The sequence below is a fragment of the Drosophila tropicalis genome, unplaced genomic scaffold, assembly GCF_018151085.1.
Source record: "Drosophila tropicalis isolate 14030-0801.00 unplaced genomic scaffold, ASM1815108v1 contig_593, whole genome shotgun sequence".
Taxonomy (NCBI): Eukaryota; Metazoa; Arthropoda; class Insecta; order Diptera; family Drosophilidae; genus Drosophila; species Drosophila tropicalis.
The window spans coordinates 10,584,371-10,599,431 of NW_027173070.1; the positions used below are offsets into that span (position 1 = coordinate 10,584,371).

The following is a 15,061-nucleotide window of genomic DNA, read 5'->3' on the forward strand; positions in this document are numbered from 1 at the left end:
GTGTGTGTGTGTGTGTATGGAAGCTAAATCTTCATAAACTGTCAAGAAGTCTACAATATTTATTGTGTTGGGTCAATTGGCTCATTTAGATTGACAATTTCAATCACTCATCTTTTTAATGAGTTACTCCTCTCACTGGCTTACTGAATCACTTGCTTAGTAAACTCATTTTGTTTATGCTCTTCTTCATATTATTAGTCTTTTAATTTTCTTGTTGTTGCATGGCTAATTTTAATGCTTCAAGTACCTAACTAATACTTGGTTGAAATAATCTGAAGCGGCGTTAATTATTTGCCAAGTTGTAAAGTCAAATGATTCACCATGTTGTTTTCCATTGAGCACAAAAACTATTAAAAAATTAAAGCTGCTAAAAATTAAATTCCTAAACATTAAGTAAGATACGAGAAGCTCTTATTGTCTTACATAGTCATTAGAAATGTTTATTAGACATAGCTTTTAATAGATTAATTAGGTCTATTCATACAGTCGGGAAGAAAAGGTGAGGTAAAATTTTTACATCACAGAGAAATCGTCTCGGCTTTTAAAGTTTGCAATGGATTGGATTTCTAATCCAATTAACTGGGGATGAATCGATTAGATTACACAGGCCGACATGATTTTTGCTGACGTTAACTTGAGAGGTGTTCTTAACTAATTCGGGTACGCTGATTCTAACTGCATACTTGGTTTTTGTCCATCACGTCTAGATTTTGTGAAATCTGGAGATCTGGGGTTGAAAAATAGGCACCCAAAAGTATACTATAGAAAGTTTGAAACAAAAATTTTCAACTTTTTTTACGGATTGTAGAATATTTTGTGCAAGAAAACTAGTTCTTGTTTGCACATATAACTAATATACAATTTGTAAGACGCAGCAAATTCCCACAATTCTTTAAAATTTAAAAGCAGACAATTCTTGAAATCCCTATAGCATACTTTTTGGTTGAAATTTTACTCATTATAGAACTATATCCGGAGTGTAAGATATTATCCATTATAACAAAGAAATAACTCTTTGATATTTTGTAAATTCATTTTCAATCAAGCCTAATATATTAATAGGATAAAATAATAATGTTTTTAGTACAATATTATGCCTATATCATGGAATAATATATTGCAAATTAGGTCATTTTGAATAATTTGAACGCATTTTTTTCGAAATCCTGACGTGATGGAGAAAAACTAAGTACAGGGCCGTGATTAGCAGCCCCCAATTACTATAGGAGACCTATTGAACTTCAAACACTTTTTCATGACCTCAAAAATGTCGGCCTGTGTTATTAAGCTTATATGCCACTTATTGTATCTGTCTTTCCGTATTCTTGATGTTTTATAAGAATTGCCTGATAAAGAATAAAGGATGCAAACCCAAAAACAAATAAAGTTTTTAATCGAATTATTTAGGAGAAATCAATTGATTATAATTATATTTATAATTATAATAATTATTTTCTATATTGGACAGGTATTAATGTAAAAATTCACTGTTACTTTTTATATTTTCTTTTTAGACTCTTTGGATTTAAGCAATAAAAAACCTTAGGTAATTTTTCTTAGCAACTGTTAATAATAAGATGAGACTTTTCATTCTAAAAATGCACAATTTTCTGTTTTGTCATGTGGCAAGTCATCAACTTTTATGCTTCAATGACTATTTCGATGGTGAAAAACCTTTTTTACTCTCGTTTTTTTCACACAGCCTTGTTATTAACAATTAGATCAGACTAGATTTTCACCTATGACGTGTTACTTGGGGGCTTTTGTCGTTTTATCTTTATAATTGATTTGAACATCTTTAGGTCTCAAATTTTGTTAGTTTACTGCTATAAATAACAGAAAATTCGCTACTAATTTAAAAATCCTTATGGGCTTAGTTAAGTAAGAGACTGGTTTTGAATCTCATAAGTCAAAATTTGTTAAATTTGTCTCCATGAAATGAAGAGATAGGTACACAAAACGCATTTAAAAGTTATAAGAAATGATTTTCTTTCTACTGCATGAGTCCATAATTCCAACTTTAAACTGGATTATGGTATTTATGTTTATCACACTGATATCTTTTTTTATTATTGATAGCTTTTACCAAAAGTTCCACAAAGTGGGTAGTACAAGTGTGACCATTTTGAGTATTACGAAAACTACAGACAGAGTAAGGATATAGGAATGGAATACTACAAATCACATGACTAATATTATTAACATAAAGCTTGCCATCACCTTTCTGCTGCAGTTTATGTGGAATTACAGCCATGGATTATGATCTTTCAAGGCAATTTCGGATAAAAGGATGAGTTAGATAATGTGCGGAGATAGACTATTTATTGAAGTATACAAATGTATTAGAGATGTCCTGATCTGTACAATTGTATCCTTTTAATTTGTCAACCAACATTGCCCTTTTATTATTGTATTGTGAGCACTGATATAATAGTCTCAATCGTAATAGAAGATGAGACATAACCTTTAACAAGATGACAATCTAATTTGGATTGAGTTACTGAAATTTTGAACCACCTTGAATTGGTGGCAAAAATAAATTGGGATTTAAATTAAAAACTCGTTCATAATAATTGATTTCGCGCAATATTTATTTTATTGCTTGTCTTGCAATGGAATTTGTTTGATGATAAAAAGTGAGAAATAACAATTGAGGAAATATTTTTATAATTTACAAAGAATTTGTTATAGAACTAAAAATTAAAAAAGAAAAGAATCAAGGAAAATGAGCACGAGAACAAAGTGGGAAAATGATTTGTTTTTTTTTTTTTTTTTTTTGGGATAGGGTGAATGATCTCTTTCTCTCGCTGTGTCTCTCTCCCTTTCGCGTTTTCACTGTCTTAATCTCTGCATCGCTTGCTTGGCTGTTGCTCTTTCTCTTTATATATATATATCTCTCTCTCTCTCTCTCTCTCTTTCTCTTCCTCAGAGGAATATGTATGTTTCGCTTTTATCAGAGTCCAGAGTGAGTGGGAAATTTATTTGAAGAATCTACGTGATGGTCCTCCAACAGCTTGTACAGGCGGCGGTGTGGGTATATGAGCACCTTCGGCACGAAAACCATTCTCATCGGCTATGTAGGTAATGGTATATACAACATTATCTGGTCCAGTGTAGGAATAAGAGCCCTGCATAACCTGTTGAAGATTTTAAATCAATTTAATTGAGACGCCTCAAAGTTTGTTAGGCAGAATTGAAAATTTATCGAATGTCTGCCTAAAAGTAGGCAACAATAATTTTACCTGAGCTTCAACCTGAGTGCCGGGATTCTTTAGATAACCCGATTCATCAGCACGAATGCCATTGCTGGTCTCATAGCTAAATTATAAAAAAAAAAACTCCAATTAGTTATTAATTATCCTTAAGCGATGTTTTGCCTTACTTATGTTGATATGAGCCATCGGGATTTAAGTCGAAATTCTGTTTTAATATAACCGCATTGGCATCGGCGGAATTATATCTCGGCTGTGGTATACCACGTTGGGGCTGAGACCGAACGGCATTTAGAGAGCAGCACAAGGCAATGGCTATTAAAGCATAGGCATAGGTGAGTCTCGACATGATGACCTTTTTGCTGGGGAATAAACGAAATAATCGAATTGTTTGGCTAAATTGAGTCATAAATCGATGATGTTAATGATTATGTTACTCCTCCGCAGCTGATTTCGTTTGCGGCATCCATTTCGTTCTGAATGTCAAATAAAATTTGTTGTTCGCAAGTGAAGGTTGATGTGCCTTACTCACATAGCGTGGGAATCTTTGGGTATTAATCATAGATTTTTAAACATTTATCACTATCGAATATTTTGGTTTATCTTAAAGGGTTCTTCTAGGCACCAGTTGACGGTATTTAAGAAGGGAAACATCCAATAACTACTTAAATTTTTTCATTTTGCTGGTTCAATGTTGTTTTTTAAGTTACACCTCCCACATGTATTATCCTTGTGACTTTAACTCATTTTTAATAAGGAGAATTGGAAAATGTATTGAAATCTAGAATAGATGGCATACTTGAAATCGTCAAACTTTATTTAATATATATAAGTCTTGACTTTGTTGTTTTTATAAGATTTTTATAAAGGTTTCAAAATGAAGGCAAAATTGATTGTAATTTTAATTATTGAAACAACTTTAAAAAGTTTATAAGTTTACATCCTGGATATCTCCACTTTTTTTTTAGTCGGGTCTTTAAACTCTTTTCGGAATCTTTTACGATGTGTTATGGTCAATGTAGTGAGTGCTAAAGTTACTAGAACTTTAAAGAATTTGCTAGAGAACTAAGGAGAATATAGTTTTCCGTCTCAAATTGGCTTGGAAAATACCTGGAATTTTGTTTGTATTAGAGATTTAGTTTTTGTTTTATAGAGGAATGTTACTTTTGCTCCTGCTGTAAATTGAAAACTGAGTAAATAAAGCTTCTAGAATTTGTATTATGGCACTATACAAATTGAAATTTTAAAAAATTAATCATTATTATTCTTCTAGCATTGACTTGAAGATATTTATTTGCTTTTGGCTCTCTAGGAAATATTTTTATAGTATTCCTTTCTATAGGATTAAATATCTCGGACGAGAAAAGGTAACACTTAAACACCCAAACAAGGACTATTATAGTTAGTTATGTAATCAGAAGTTTAAAACCTCTTAAACGTTAAGTTTTCTAAAAATCCCAATAGGGATATACTTATCCTTTAAATAAATGATTTTAATATTTAAAATGTTTTAAAATGTTGACGTTTTGAAGTCTATTTTGGTTTTAATATCCTTTTAAGTAATTTTTAAAGTTAAGTTAACTGCAGAGTGCTAATCCTTTTTGATTTTATTTCGTTGGTCTTATACAATTTGTGTTTATTTATCCATTCAAGAGGATTCTGTTATCCTTTTCAAAACTCACTTTGAATTAACACGCGACTTGCGAGATGCGGTTAGATTTTTTTTGGATTGAAAGACTCGTCAAAACTGATGTTTTGTGTTGAATGCACACTGGGCCAACGTTTTTATACCAAAAATGCATTCACTGTGAAGCAGCGACAGAGGCCGAGGCAGCAGCAGCAGCAGCAGCATCCGCTAACTGGGCAGAGAGCACAGAGTAGAGTAGGGCAAAGATGTAGTAAGCAGAGAGAAGGATGAAGAAGCAGCAGCAAACAGCATTGGCAATGGTTTTGGCGGAAGAACTGCAGCAGCAGCAGCAACAGCAATAGCAATAGCAATGGCAACAGCAACACTCAGCAACCGGCAACAGTTTCAGCCAACAAGTTTCAAATGCAAATGGGCGTTGCGCATACGCCATGTATTACCACTCGACATCTCGATGCAATGATTCTCTTCTCTTCTCAAGTCGCAAATACTTGTCGTGGATCATATTAATTTATGTGAATTAGCTGCCTAGTGGAAAATATTAATTAAAAGATTAAATAAAACTTATAAGTATAAATTTTGCAATTGCCTTGCCGTTTCGATTGCTTGCGATTTGATGAATTGGCCATTTGGCAACATTATAAATTGACATTTCAAATAGCAGCTTCTCGATTTAATGGGCCTTTGTCTATTATAAATTCTATGGACAAGTTGCATCTTGTGATAATCTTTTAAGTCTGCCAAATTTCACTGACCAAATGGGGTTTTTTTTTGCTTTTTTTCCGTGGCCACTCCTCGCCTGCTTTAGTTAAACTTTTTTGTAAGCCGGCCGGTTGGCAATTTGGCGGCTTAAACTTTAAACTTTTACAACGTGTAGGAAATGTCAGTTGCAATTCATAAAAATTACAGCAATAACTGCAGCAGCAGCAGCAGCAGCAACAGCAACAGAAACAACAACAGCAACTACACCAAAGACTAGAGTAGATCATCACGAAGCTACTCCACTCCACTTCACTATGATCATAATGATGAACATCGCACGAGATTAACGGCTACGCCTCCTCCCTACACCCAACACTCTTGCCCTCATCTCTCTCACCTGTCTCTTGCACCTATAACCTCCATCTATCTACCAACATCACCCGCATTATTTGCCTAGTTTGTTGTTTTTTTCGCCTCTTTGGCGTTGTTTTCTTACATTTTTTGTTTTGGCCTTCGAATCATTTCACATTTGACATACAGAAACAGCGAAAGGGAAAGATGATGATGATGATGACGAGATGATGAATCAAGAAGACAGAGAAAAATAAGTAAGACATGCAAATTTTATACTTAAAAGTAGAGTAATAACTGTTAGTTGACTGGGTTTGTAGTACAAACTTTGTACTTGATCTTTTTGATAATGTTTATAACTTCAGCCAAGCCTTTGGTCGATAGTTTTTTGTTGGAGACTTATTTTCTTTGGAGATTGAAAGGAGTCATAGCTTTCGTAATGAAGAATTCGGGAAAGATGTGACATTTTTTGCAAGAGTTCTTTGATTACTTTAAAGTTCAAACTAATAAATTTCACTTACATCTAACTAGCTAACTTATTTCGATCTAAAAGTCTATATGGATTTCAATCGTTATGTAATCTATAATTCTTTACCTTTAATCTAATTTGGGGTCATCTTAAAAATATCAAAGTATCAAAGAAAGGTGACTAAAAGTCATCAGAAGACTTTCCTAAATAACTTCAGATTAACAATAATATTTGTTATTGTTGCGAAAAGTCTTCTGATGACCAAACTTTATAGTTTTTGATGGACCTAAACAGATAAGAGATATGTTAAATACAAATTATACTTCGACGTAAGACGCCCTAGATCCAGTTTAAGGGTTGATAAAATATATATTTTTTACATGCTCTACAAATAACTTCCTTAATGCATAAAACACAATCTTTTGTTTTTAAATTAAGAAAACTGAAATCATAAAAACATTTCAAGCTTAGAGAGTTATGAGCTTTCTATTGATATTAAATTTCAGCATCAAAATATTTCGAAGATAAAGATAAATCCTTTACAAAATCTTTCACAACTATCTAAATCTGTACTAATGTGGTAATCTCTTAATATTAATTGGTCATTTTTCTTTCAGCCTCTATTACTTTGATGCCATTTTTCATATTTTATTAATACTTAAGTTTATTTTTGTTGTTAGTTCATAAGAAATTATAAATTATTTTTGATTAAAGTATATTGATAAGTATTTCATGGATGAAAAATTTAACCCATTTTGCCTGAAGCAAAAGTTTGACTTCGTTTGGAAAATGAAAAACAAAAACATATCTCAGATTTTTTATGTTTTTTACACACACATTTTGGTCAACAAGAAATGCCCATAAAAATCCTTAAGTATTTAAGGAAGGAGAAGACACTGACGTAATGGGAACAGATCATTAAATTTTGAGTTTAACACCAACAAAAAACCATTAAATTTTTAGTTTAAACGTTTGTTCCCGAAACTTTCACATGGGTTTCCTGGCTGGCAAATTTTTAGTCAATCAAGAAATGACTAAAGAAGGAAGTAATCGAGGAAAGAAAGAGGAAGATGTATGTATGTATCTCAAAAGTCTTTTTGGCTAATCAAGGAATGATCGTAATGCCCTAATGAATAAGAATTACTCATATCATTTACAAAAAGTTTCCCATCAGCTTACTGGCTCAAAATGGATTTTCAAGTAGTTTCCCGTGTGAGATGAATGAATGAATTTTCAGTTGGCAGCATCTGCTCCAAAGTAACATTTGTATCTATAATTTATGCCCCTTTGTTAGTGTGTTTCTTGTTGTTTGTTATTCGAGTGAGTGAGCAAAGGAATGGAATGAAGGGAAGTGGAGTGCAGTAAAGAAAAACAATGGGCAAATTCTATGCTAATTGCGAGCAAACACATTTGCAATCAAAATGATGGATTAACTGAGATATCGTCTTGGGCTATCACAAAAGTAATGTGAAGCAAAACCGAAAAAACAAACAAAAACCGAAACCAGTTTATGACGTGGCAAAATGAAATTAACTAATAAGATCGATTCGATTCGTTCATGTTGTTGTTGTTGTTGATGATGATGATGATGATGATGAAACATCCATCTACTACAACAATTTAGTTGGAATAATAAATATGCAAATTTTTGGGTAGTATGAGTGTATGGGGTTTGGTTTTTTTTTTTTCATCTTTAAAAAGAATTCTTTTTTCGTGGATGGACTAATGAAGATGATGCTAATTTTTTGTTTTCTTTTTTGTTTTTGTATATAGTTAATGCGCAAAACGTAAAGAAGAACAAAAAGAGACAAAAATACGAAATTCACTCTTTGCGAATGTGTGTGTGTAGTAACTATAAAAGCCTCAACGGAAGATGTGGTAATCATAAGTAGCTATTGAACTCTCTAACCGGGAACAACACACACTCTCGCATAATGGTGAAATTTGTATTAGTTACCGTCCTGGCTTTGGTGGGCAGCACCTTTGCGGCCAGCATTGGTCAATCGGTCACCACGGAGAAACATGAAGTTATTCCTTTGTTGAAATTTGAAACCGAAAAGGAACCAAATGGCAATTTCCACTTTAGTTATGAGGGAGGCGATGGAAGTTCCCGTCAAGAGCAGGGAGTTATAGCTAATGAAGGCACTGAGGATGAGGCTTTGGAAGTATCTGGTTCCTTTCGCTATATCGATGCCGATGGCCAGGAAATCGAAGTCCACTATACTGCCGGCAAGAATGGTTTCGTACCCATTGGCACTAATATTCCTCATTCGATTTCGGCTTTAGCCAAGGCTGCTGCTGATTTGCCACAGGTATCCGAGGAGGAAGAACTAAAAGCCAGACGTAAGGCTCGCTCCAACGATGAGAAGACCAAGAAGGGTGAAAAGCATGAGAAGAACGAGAAGAAGGAGAAGAACGAAAAAGTAGAGAAGATTGAGAAGGCTGAGAAGACTGAGAAGACTCATGCTGTCCATGAGAAGTCTCATGACATTCCCGTCAAAGTTGTCGGCTAAGTTGCCATAAATTCGAAATTTTAGTTTTAATGAAATTTAATTTAAGTATTATTACAATTTAATTTTCTCTGTCCAAGAACTGGTTAGACCAATAAATGATTCTTCATCTAAAAACGAGACGACATCAATTGCATGCATAATCTGATCTGATTTTAAACTGAATCTCATTATTTTCAACAGAGAACTCTAAAATGTCGAATGCATTTAAAGCGATTTTGTTTTTCGTTTTGGGTAAACAATTTTTATGCATTTTTGATTGCGATCTTTTTTAGGTTTTTATGTTTAGATTTGTTCCTTTTTTTTTGTGCTAGCATATGGGACTTGCTTTCAACACCTTTTTACAATGAGACAAAACTTTTATTGGGGACCATTTCTATGTTGTTTTCTATTGTTTTTTTTTTGATTTTGAGCCACATTTCATGGTTTACTAAGTTACCTTAGAAAAAATTCTCGAAATTTCAAAAAACAATGCTAGACTATATAAAAACTTGTTCCAATGGGTTCATATTACACAACCGGAGATCCAATGCATTCCACATTATGTGCAAAAGTAGAAAATGTACCAGAATCGCATCCTTGTGAGTTTTTACGCAACACTGAATACTTGGATAATATGTATGTATTTGATAAATTATCTTTCGTGGAATTATTGTCTAGTTGATCCAGAAAATAAGTTTAATGTATTGTGGAGTGGTATAGCCATGTTTATGATATGCATCTGTGTGTTCTGGATGTTTTTAAGAGGCTGTATCGCAATAGTAAGATGGCTTAACCAACACTATAAAATAGTATGACCCATCATTTGATGGGCAGCACTTCATCAAGCGTTTTTTAATATAAGAAGTTTATTTTTGCTTGCAGCTTTTGTCCTGCTCTAAAGGTAATTGCTGATAATCTAAAATTGAATGAGAATATAGCTGGTGTCACTTTAATGAGCATTGCAAATGGTTCCCCAGATATTTTCACAGCCGTTGCTGCATGACCACCGCTTAAGAATGGTCAATGTCCATTTCTAAAGACCTACAAGATTGTTAAAACTTTATCGAAAGTTCATATTAGTCTAGTGAAGCATGTCTTACATTCCTATCTATTATTTTGGGAGTGCCTGTCTATATTTTTACCTTTTATGTATTAACACCTTTGGGCATTTTAATATTTCTAATCACGCGAACTGATTTTATGCCCAAGTATTACAAGGTAATGAGTCTTTGATCATTATAATCTGTAACTTTTCTTAGAACTGTAGGCATCACCTAGTCATACTAACATAAGTCCCACAGTGGATCCTCACACTACCAAGTTATCTCAGTTATCTACATTTATAAGATCCACACACATACATGTAACCATTTAGAATAAGCTAGCAATAAGATATTCAATAAATCAGTTCTTGTGCGACAATTGAAAAGTAAAGACGTGTACCACAATTTCAGAAGTGGGATAACAGTGAAAAAAAATTTTTTTATTTTTTTTTTCATTGCAAAATCACACAGCCTATAAAGTGTCTGAACTAAATCAAGAACTTTTTTTTGTTTTTAAATATTTAAATGGAAACCATTGAATTAAATAAGTACAGCGCAACCCAGTTGCGAAAGTGGCTGGAAAACCTAGGCCTCCAAAAAAGTGGCACTAAAGCTGCATTGGCCGCACGACTCAACCTGGTGCCTCCCGAAGCCCGAGGATCATGCCCACCTCCGGATGGCATAGACGAACCACACCTAGAAGTTGAGGAATTCGACCAGCAAGTTCCAGATGAAATCGAAGGCGCCGTTGGTGGAATAGAACTCAGCAACGAGAGTGAGCAGGACAGTGATGACGCACAGTCCGAACTCAATCACGACGTTGGCGCCTCTGCAGTCTGTAATGAGCGTGAGCGAGATAGCGACGACGCGCCTTTCGCGCGCGAATCTGAATTTATTGGTGAGCAACCGAACGAGCGAGACGGCGAGATAGGAGCGTCACAAAAAAGCGCGCGTGAATCGGTTACAGAGTTGGAACTCTTGCGTCGCCAATTGGAACTCATTCAAGCTGAAAACATATTGCTTAAGAAGTCCAATTTGATGCGAAATAGTGTGACCGCGTCTAAATTGCCAAACTCGGTAACCAACACTAATCACAACAGCGTTGTCGGCACTACACAGCTCAGAAGTGAGCAAAACAAGGTTGCCATATCTGAAGCCGCTAACATCAACCATGCGAATTTATTTTCAAGGGAAAACTCCAAATTCGCCATGGTAAAGGAAATGCTCCCAATATTCGACGGTGCAGGGGAAGCTAAAGTAAATATTTGGATCGCTCAGCTGAACGCCGTGGCCAAGATGTACGATCTCAATGACGAAGTCGTTCGCACACTGATTATGTCCAAAGTAAAAGACCGCGCCCAGGTCTGGCTATACTCGAACGAAACTTTGTTGGCTATGCCGGTGACAGAGCTTTTAAATCAAATGGCAAACGCTTTTCAAATCAAGGAAAGCAAAATAATGTTGCGTCGCAAATTCCAGGACCGGAAATGGAAGACCACCGAAAATTTTTCAACTTATTTCAAGGAGAAGATCCTTCTGGCAGCAGAAATCCAAATGGATGATGAGGAATTAATCGACAATATCATCGAGGGAATTCCCGATGATCAACTGAAACAGCAGGCCCACATGCAATGCTTCGTCACGACTCAACATCTATTGCAGGCTTTCGATAAAGTTACCTTGCGTAAGCGCTCGCAGGTTATTCAACGATCGAGGGTGGTTGTCAATGGCGTTTCTTCTAAGGTCGGAAGATGCTTCAACTGTAACGTAATCGGACATTTTGCGGCCGATTGCAACAAACCGAAGCGCGAATATGGAGCCTGCTACGCATGCGGCAGCCTGGACCATTTGGTATCGAAATGCAGCGAGAGAAAAACGGAGCGTAAAAACGAATTTGTAAGATTGTTTCAGATAAATTTTAATTCTAAGACTAAAAAATGTTTGTTGCTAGAATGCCTAATCGATACTGGGAGTCCAATCAGTTTTATCAAATTTTGTTGCATTGAAAAAATATTGAATCACGTCAACTTTGAAGTCAATGAAGACAATACCACCTACTTTGGATTAAATAACAGTCCTTTAAATGTGCTGGGAAAAATTTCATGTTTTGTTATTATAAATAAAGAAAGAATTTATTTTGAACTACTAGTTGTGACAAACGGATCGATGGCATATAACGTTGTGTTAGGCAGAAATTTCTTAAGAAATGGTAATTTCGTATTCGTAAGCAAAAATGATCGAACTTATGAAAACGATAGCTGTAAAAATGACCGAACTTATGAAAACGATAGCTGTAAAAATGACCGAACTTATGAAAACGATAGCTGTAAAAATGACCGAACTTATGAAAACGATAGCTGTAAAAATGATCGAACTTTTGAAAATGATAGCTGTAAAAATGATCGACCTAATGAAAATGACAGATGTAAACATGATCGGCAATATGAAAAGAAGAGTTGTAAAAATCACCGACTTGCTGAAAGCGATAGTATAAAAATCAATCAAATTAATGAAAAGGATAGCACTGAAACGAATAGAATTTCTGAGAATGATGGCATACAAAATGAGAAAGTTAGAAGGAATAATAATGCTAAAGCAAAAGAAATTATAGAAAGAAACGATAGAAGTTATACAAATGTAAAAATAGTAAATAATGATCGTAAAGAGGATGTTCTTAAAAATAAAAAGGTTAGTGATAATAGTGCAAAGCAAAAATGGCAAGAAAATACAAAAAAATCAGTCGAAATTTTAGAGTATGCGAAGAATGAACAATCAGCGCTTGAAATATTGTCAATTGAGTATCCCGAACCAAATGAAAGTAGTTCGCTAAAAATCAACGATAATTGTAACGCTAAGTTAAGAAAGGAACTCATAGATATTTTTAGTCAATTTTATGTCAAAGTCAAAAGACCAGATCATCCGTCAGTTAAATGGGAAATGAAACTAAATTTTGAGAACACGAAACCCTTTAATTATCCCCCGAGACGTTTGTCATTTGCAGAGAAAGCCCAAGTCCAAAACATGCTAGATGAATACATTAAAAACGGAATTATACGAGTAAGCGAGTCAGAGTACGCATCACCAATAGTACTTGTTAAAAAGAAATCCGGAGAACTTAGAATGTGTGTAGATTACCGAACCCTGAACAAGAACATGCTCAAAGACAATTACCCCACACCTTTAATAGATGATCTTATAGACAAACTTTCGGGAAAGAGAGTATTCACCAAGTTAGACTTAAAAAATGGCTTCTTTCACGTCTTTATGCACGAAGACTCTATCAAGTACACGGCGTTTACAACACCGATGGGTCAATACGAATGGCTTCGAATGCCATTTGGACTACGAAACGCACCCGCAGTTTTTCAAAGATATGTTAACAAAATTTTTGCTGACTTAGTTCGAGAAGACAAGGTTTTAATTTACATGGACGACATATTAATAGCAACAAAGGATAGTAAAAGTCATTTAGAAATATTAACGGAAGTTTTCAAACGTTTAGTTGCCAACAAACTTGAATTACGAATTGACAAGTGCGAATTTCTTCAGGAAGAAATTAAATATTTGGGATACGTGATTACAGGAGACGGCATCAAGCCAGATCCAAAAGGATTACAGGCAGTTAGCGATTTTCCAGTACCGGCTAAAACACATGAGGTACAGAGTTTCCTAGGGTTATGCTCTTATTTTCGACGATTTGTTAAAGATTTTTCAACAATAGCAAAACCATTGTACGATCTGGTGAGAAAAGATAGAAAATTTGAGTTTGGTGGTAAAGAATTAGAATGTTTTGAAAAATTGAAAAGAAATTTGTTAGAAGCCCCTATACTTGCTTTGTACAACCCGACCGACCCAACAGAGTTACACTGCGACGCTAGTGCCCTTGGTTTTGGTTCAATGCTTTTGCAAAAGAAGAAAGATAACAAGATGCACCCAGTGTTCTATTTTTCTAGGCGTACAACAGATGTAGAAGCCAAGTACCATAGTTTCGAACTCGAGACACTAGCCGTAGTGTATTCATTGAAACGTTTTAGAATATATCTTCAAGGATTAGAGTTCAAGATAGTCACGGACTGTAGTGCACTTACGTTAGCACTTAATAAGAAAGAACTTTCTCCCAGAATAGCTCGGTGGGCTCTCCTTCTTCAAGACTATGATTATACCCTAGAGCATCGAGCCGGAAAGCGCATGCAGCACGTTGATGCGCTTAGCAGAAACACACATATACTCACCATTGATTCCAATTCGTTCGAAGAGAACCTAATTATTTGTCAAAGTAGAGATGAGAAAATTAAAGAAATCCTAACGAAACTACAGAATACAGAACACAAAAATTATGAAATGCGCAATGGCATAGTGTACAGAAAAAAAAGATAAGGAATCTCTTTTATTTTATGTCCCGAAAGAAATGGAAAGTCATGTCATGTATAGTTATCACGATCAGTTAGCCCATATCGGAGTAGACAAAATGGTAGATGTTATTTCGAAAAGCTATTGGTTCCCTAGCGTTAAAGAAAAATGCAAACAGCATGTACAAAATTGTCTAAAATGTATATCTTATTCAGATAAAAATGGAAAAGAGGAAGGCTTTCTTCATAACATTCCTAAGCAAACGGTCCCTTTTGATGTCATACACATAGATCACTATGGTCCAATAGATAAGAGCAGATCTAACAAGCACATATTAGTAGTAATCGATGCTTTCACAAAGTTCGTTCGTCTGTACCCAACGAAAACTACAAAGTCAAAAGAGGCAGTATTAGCATTAAAAGACTATTTTAGAGCATATAGTAGACCCAAATGCGTTATTTCAGATAGAGGAACTTGCTTCACATCAAAAGAATTTGAAGATTTTTTAGTCGAAAACGAAGTTAAACACATAAAAATCGCTACAGGATCTCCGCAAGCCAACGGACAAGTAGAAAGGGTGAATAGAAGTTTGGGTCCAATGATCGCTAAGCTGACTGAGCCGGACAAAGGATTGTATTGGGACACAATCTTAGAAACAGTTGAATATGCACTTAACAACACGTTACAAAGGTCAATCAGTCAGCATCCAAGTAAAGTTTTGTTCGGAGTTGCACAAAGAGGAAAGGTTTTAGATACATTGAAAATTAGCCTAGATGAATTAAATAAAATAAGCATAG

General features: G+C 34.8%; 2 protein-coding genes across 2 annotated transcripts; one reads left to right on the forward strand and one right to left on the reverse strand.

The window, feature by feature from the left end:
* Nucleotides 1-2,573: 2,573 nt before the first annotated feature.
* On the reverse strand, nucleotides 2,574-4,962 carry Cpr47Ea (Cuticular protein 47Ea). The gene is made up of 4 exons (XM_068290723.1): nucleotides 4,895-4,962; nucleotides 3,383-3,574; nucleotides 3,243-3,318; nucleotides 2,574-3,137 (listed from the first exon to the last, which is right to left on the reverse strand). Exons 2-4 carry the CDS (start codon nucleotides 3,559-3,561, stop codon nucleotides 2,979-2,981), a joined length of 414 nt encoding a protein of 137 aa, XP_068146824.1. The 5' UTR covers nucleotides 3,562-3,574; nucleotides 4,895-4,962; the 3' UTR covers nucleotides 2,574-2,978.
* A 3,351-nt stretch (nucleotides 4,963-8,313) lies between these two features.
* Nucleotides 8,314-8,892, forward strand: Cpr47Eb (Cuticular protein 47Eb). Its single transcript, XM_068291768.1, has one exon. It carries the CDS (start codon nucleotides 8,314-8,316, stop codon nucleotides 8,890-8,892), a length of 579 nt encoding a protein of 192 aa, XP_068147869.1.
* Nucleotides 8,893-15,061: the final 6,169 nt, after the last annotated feature.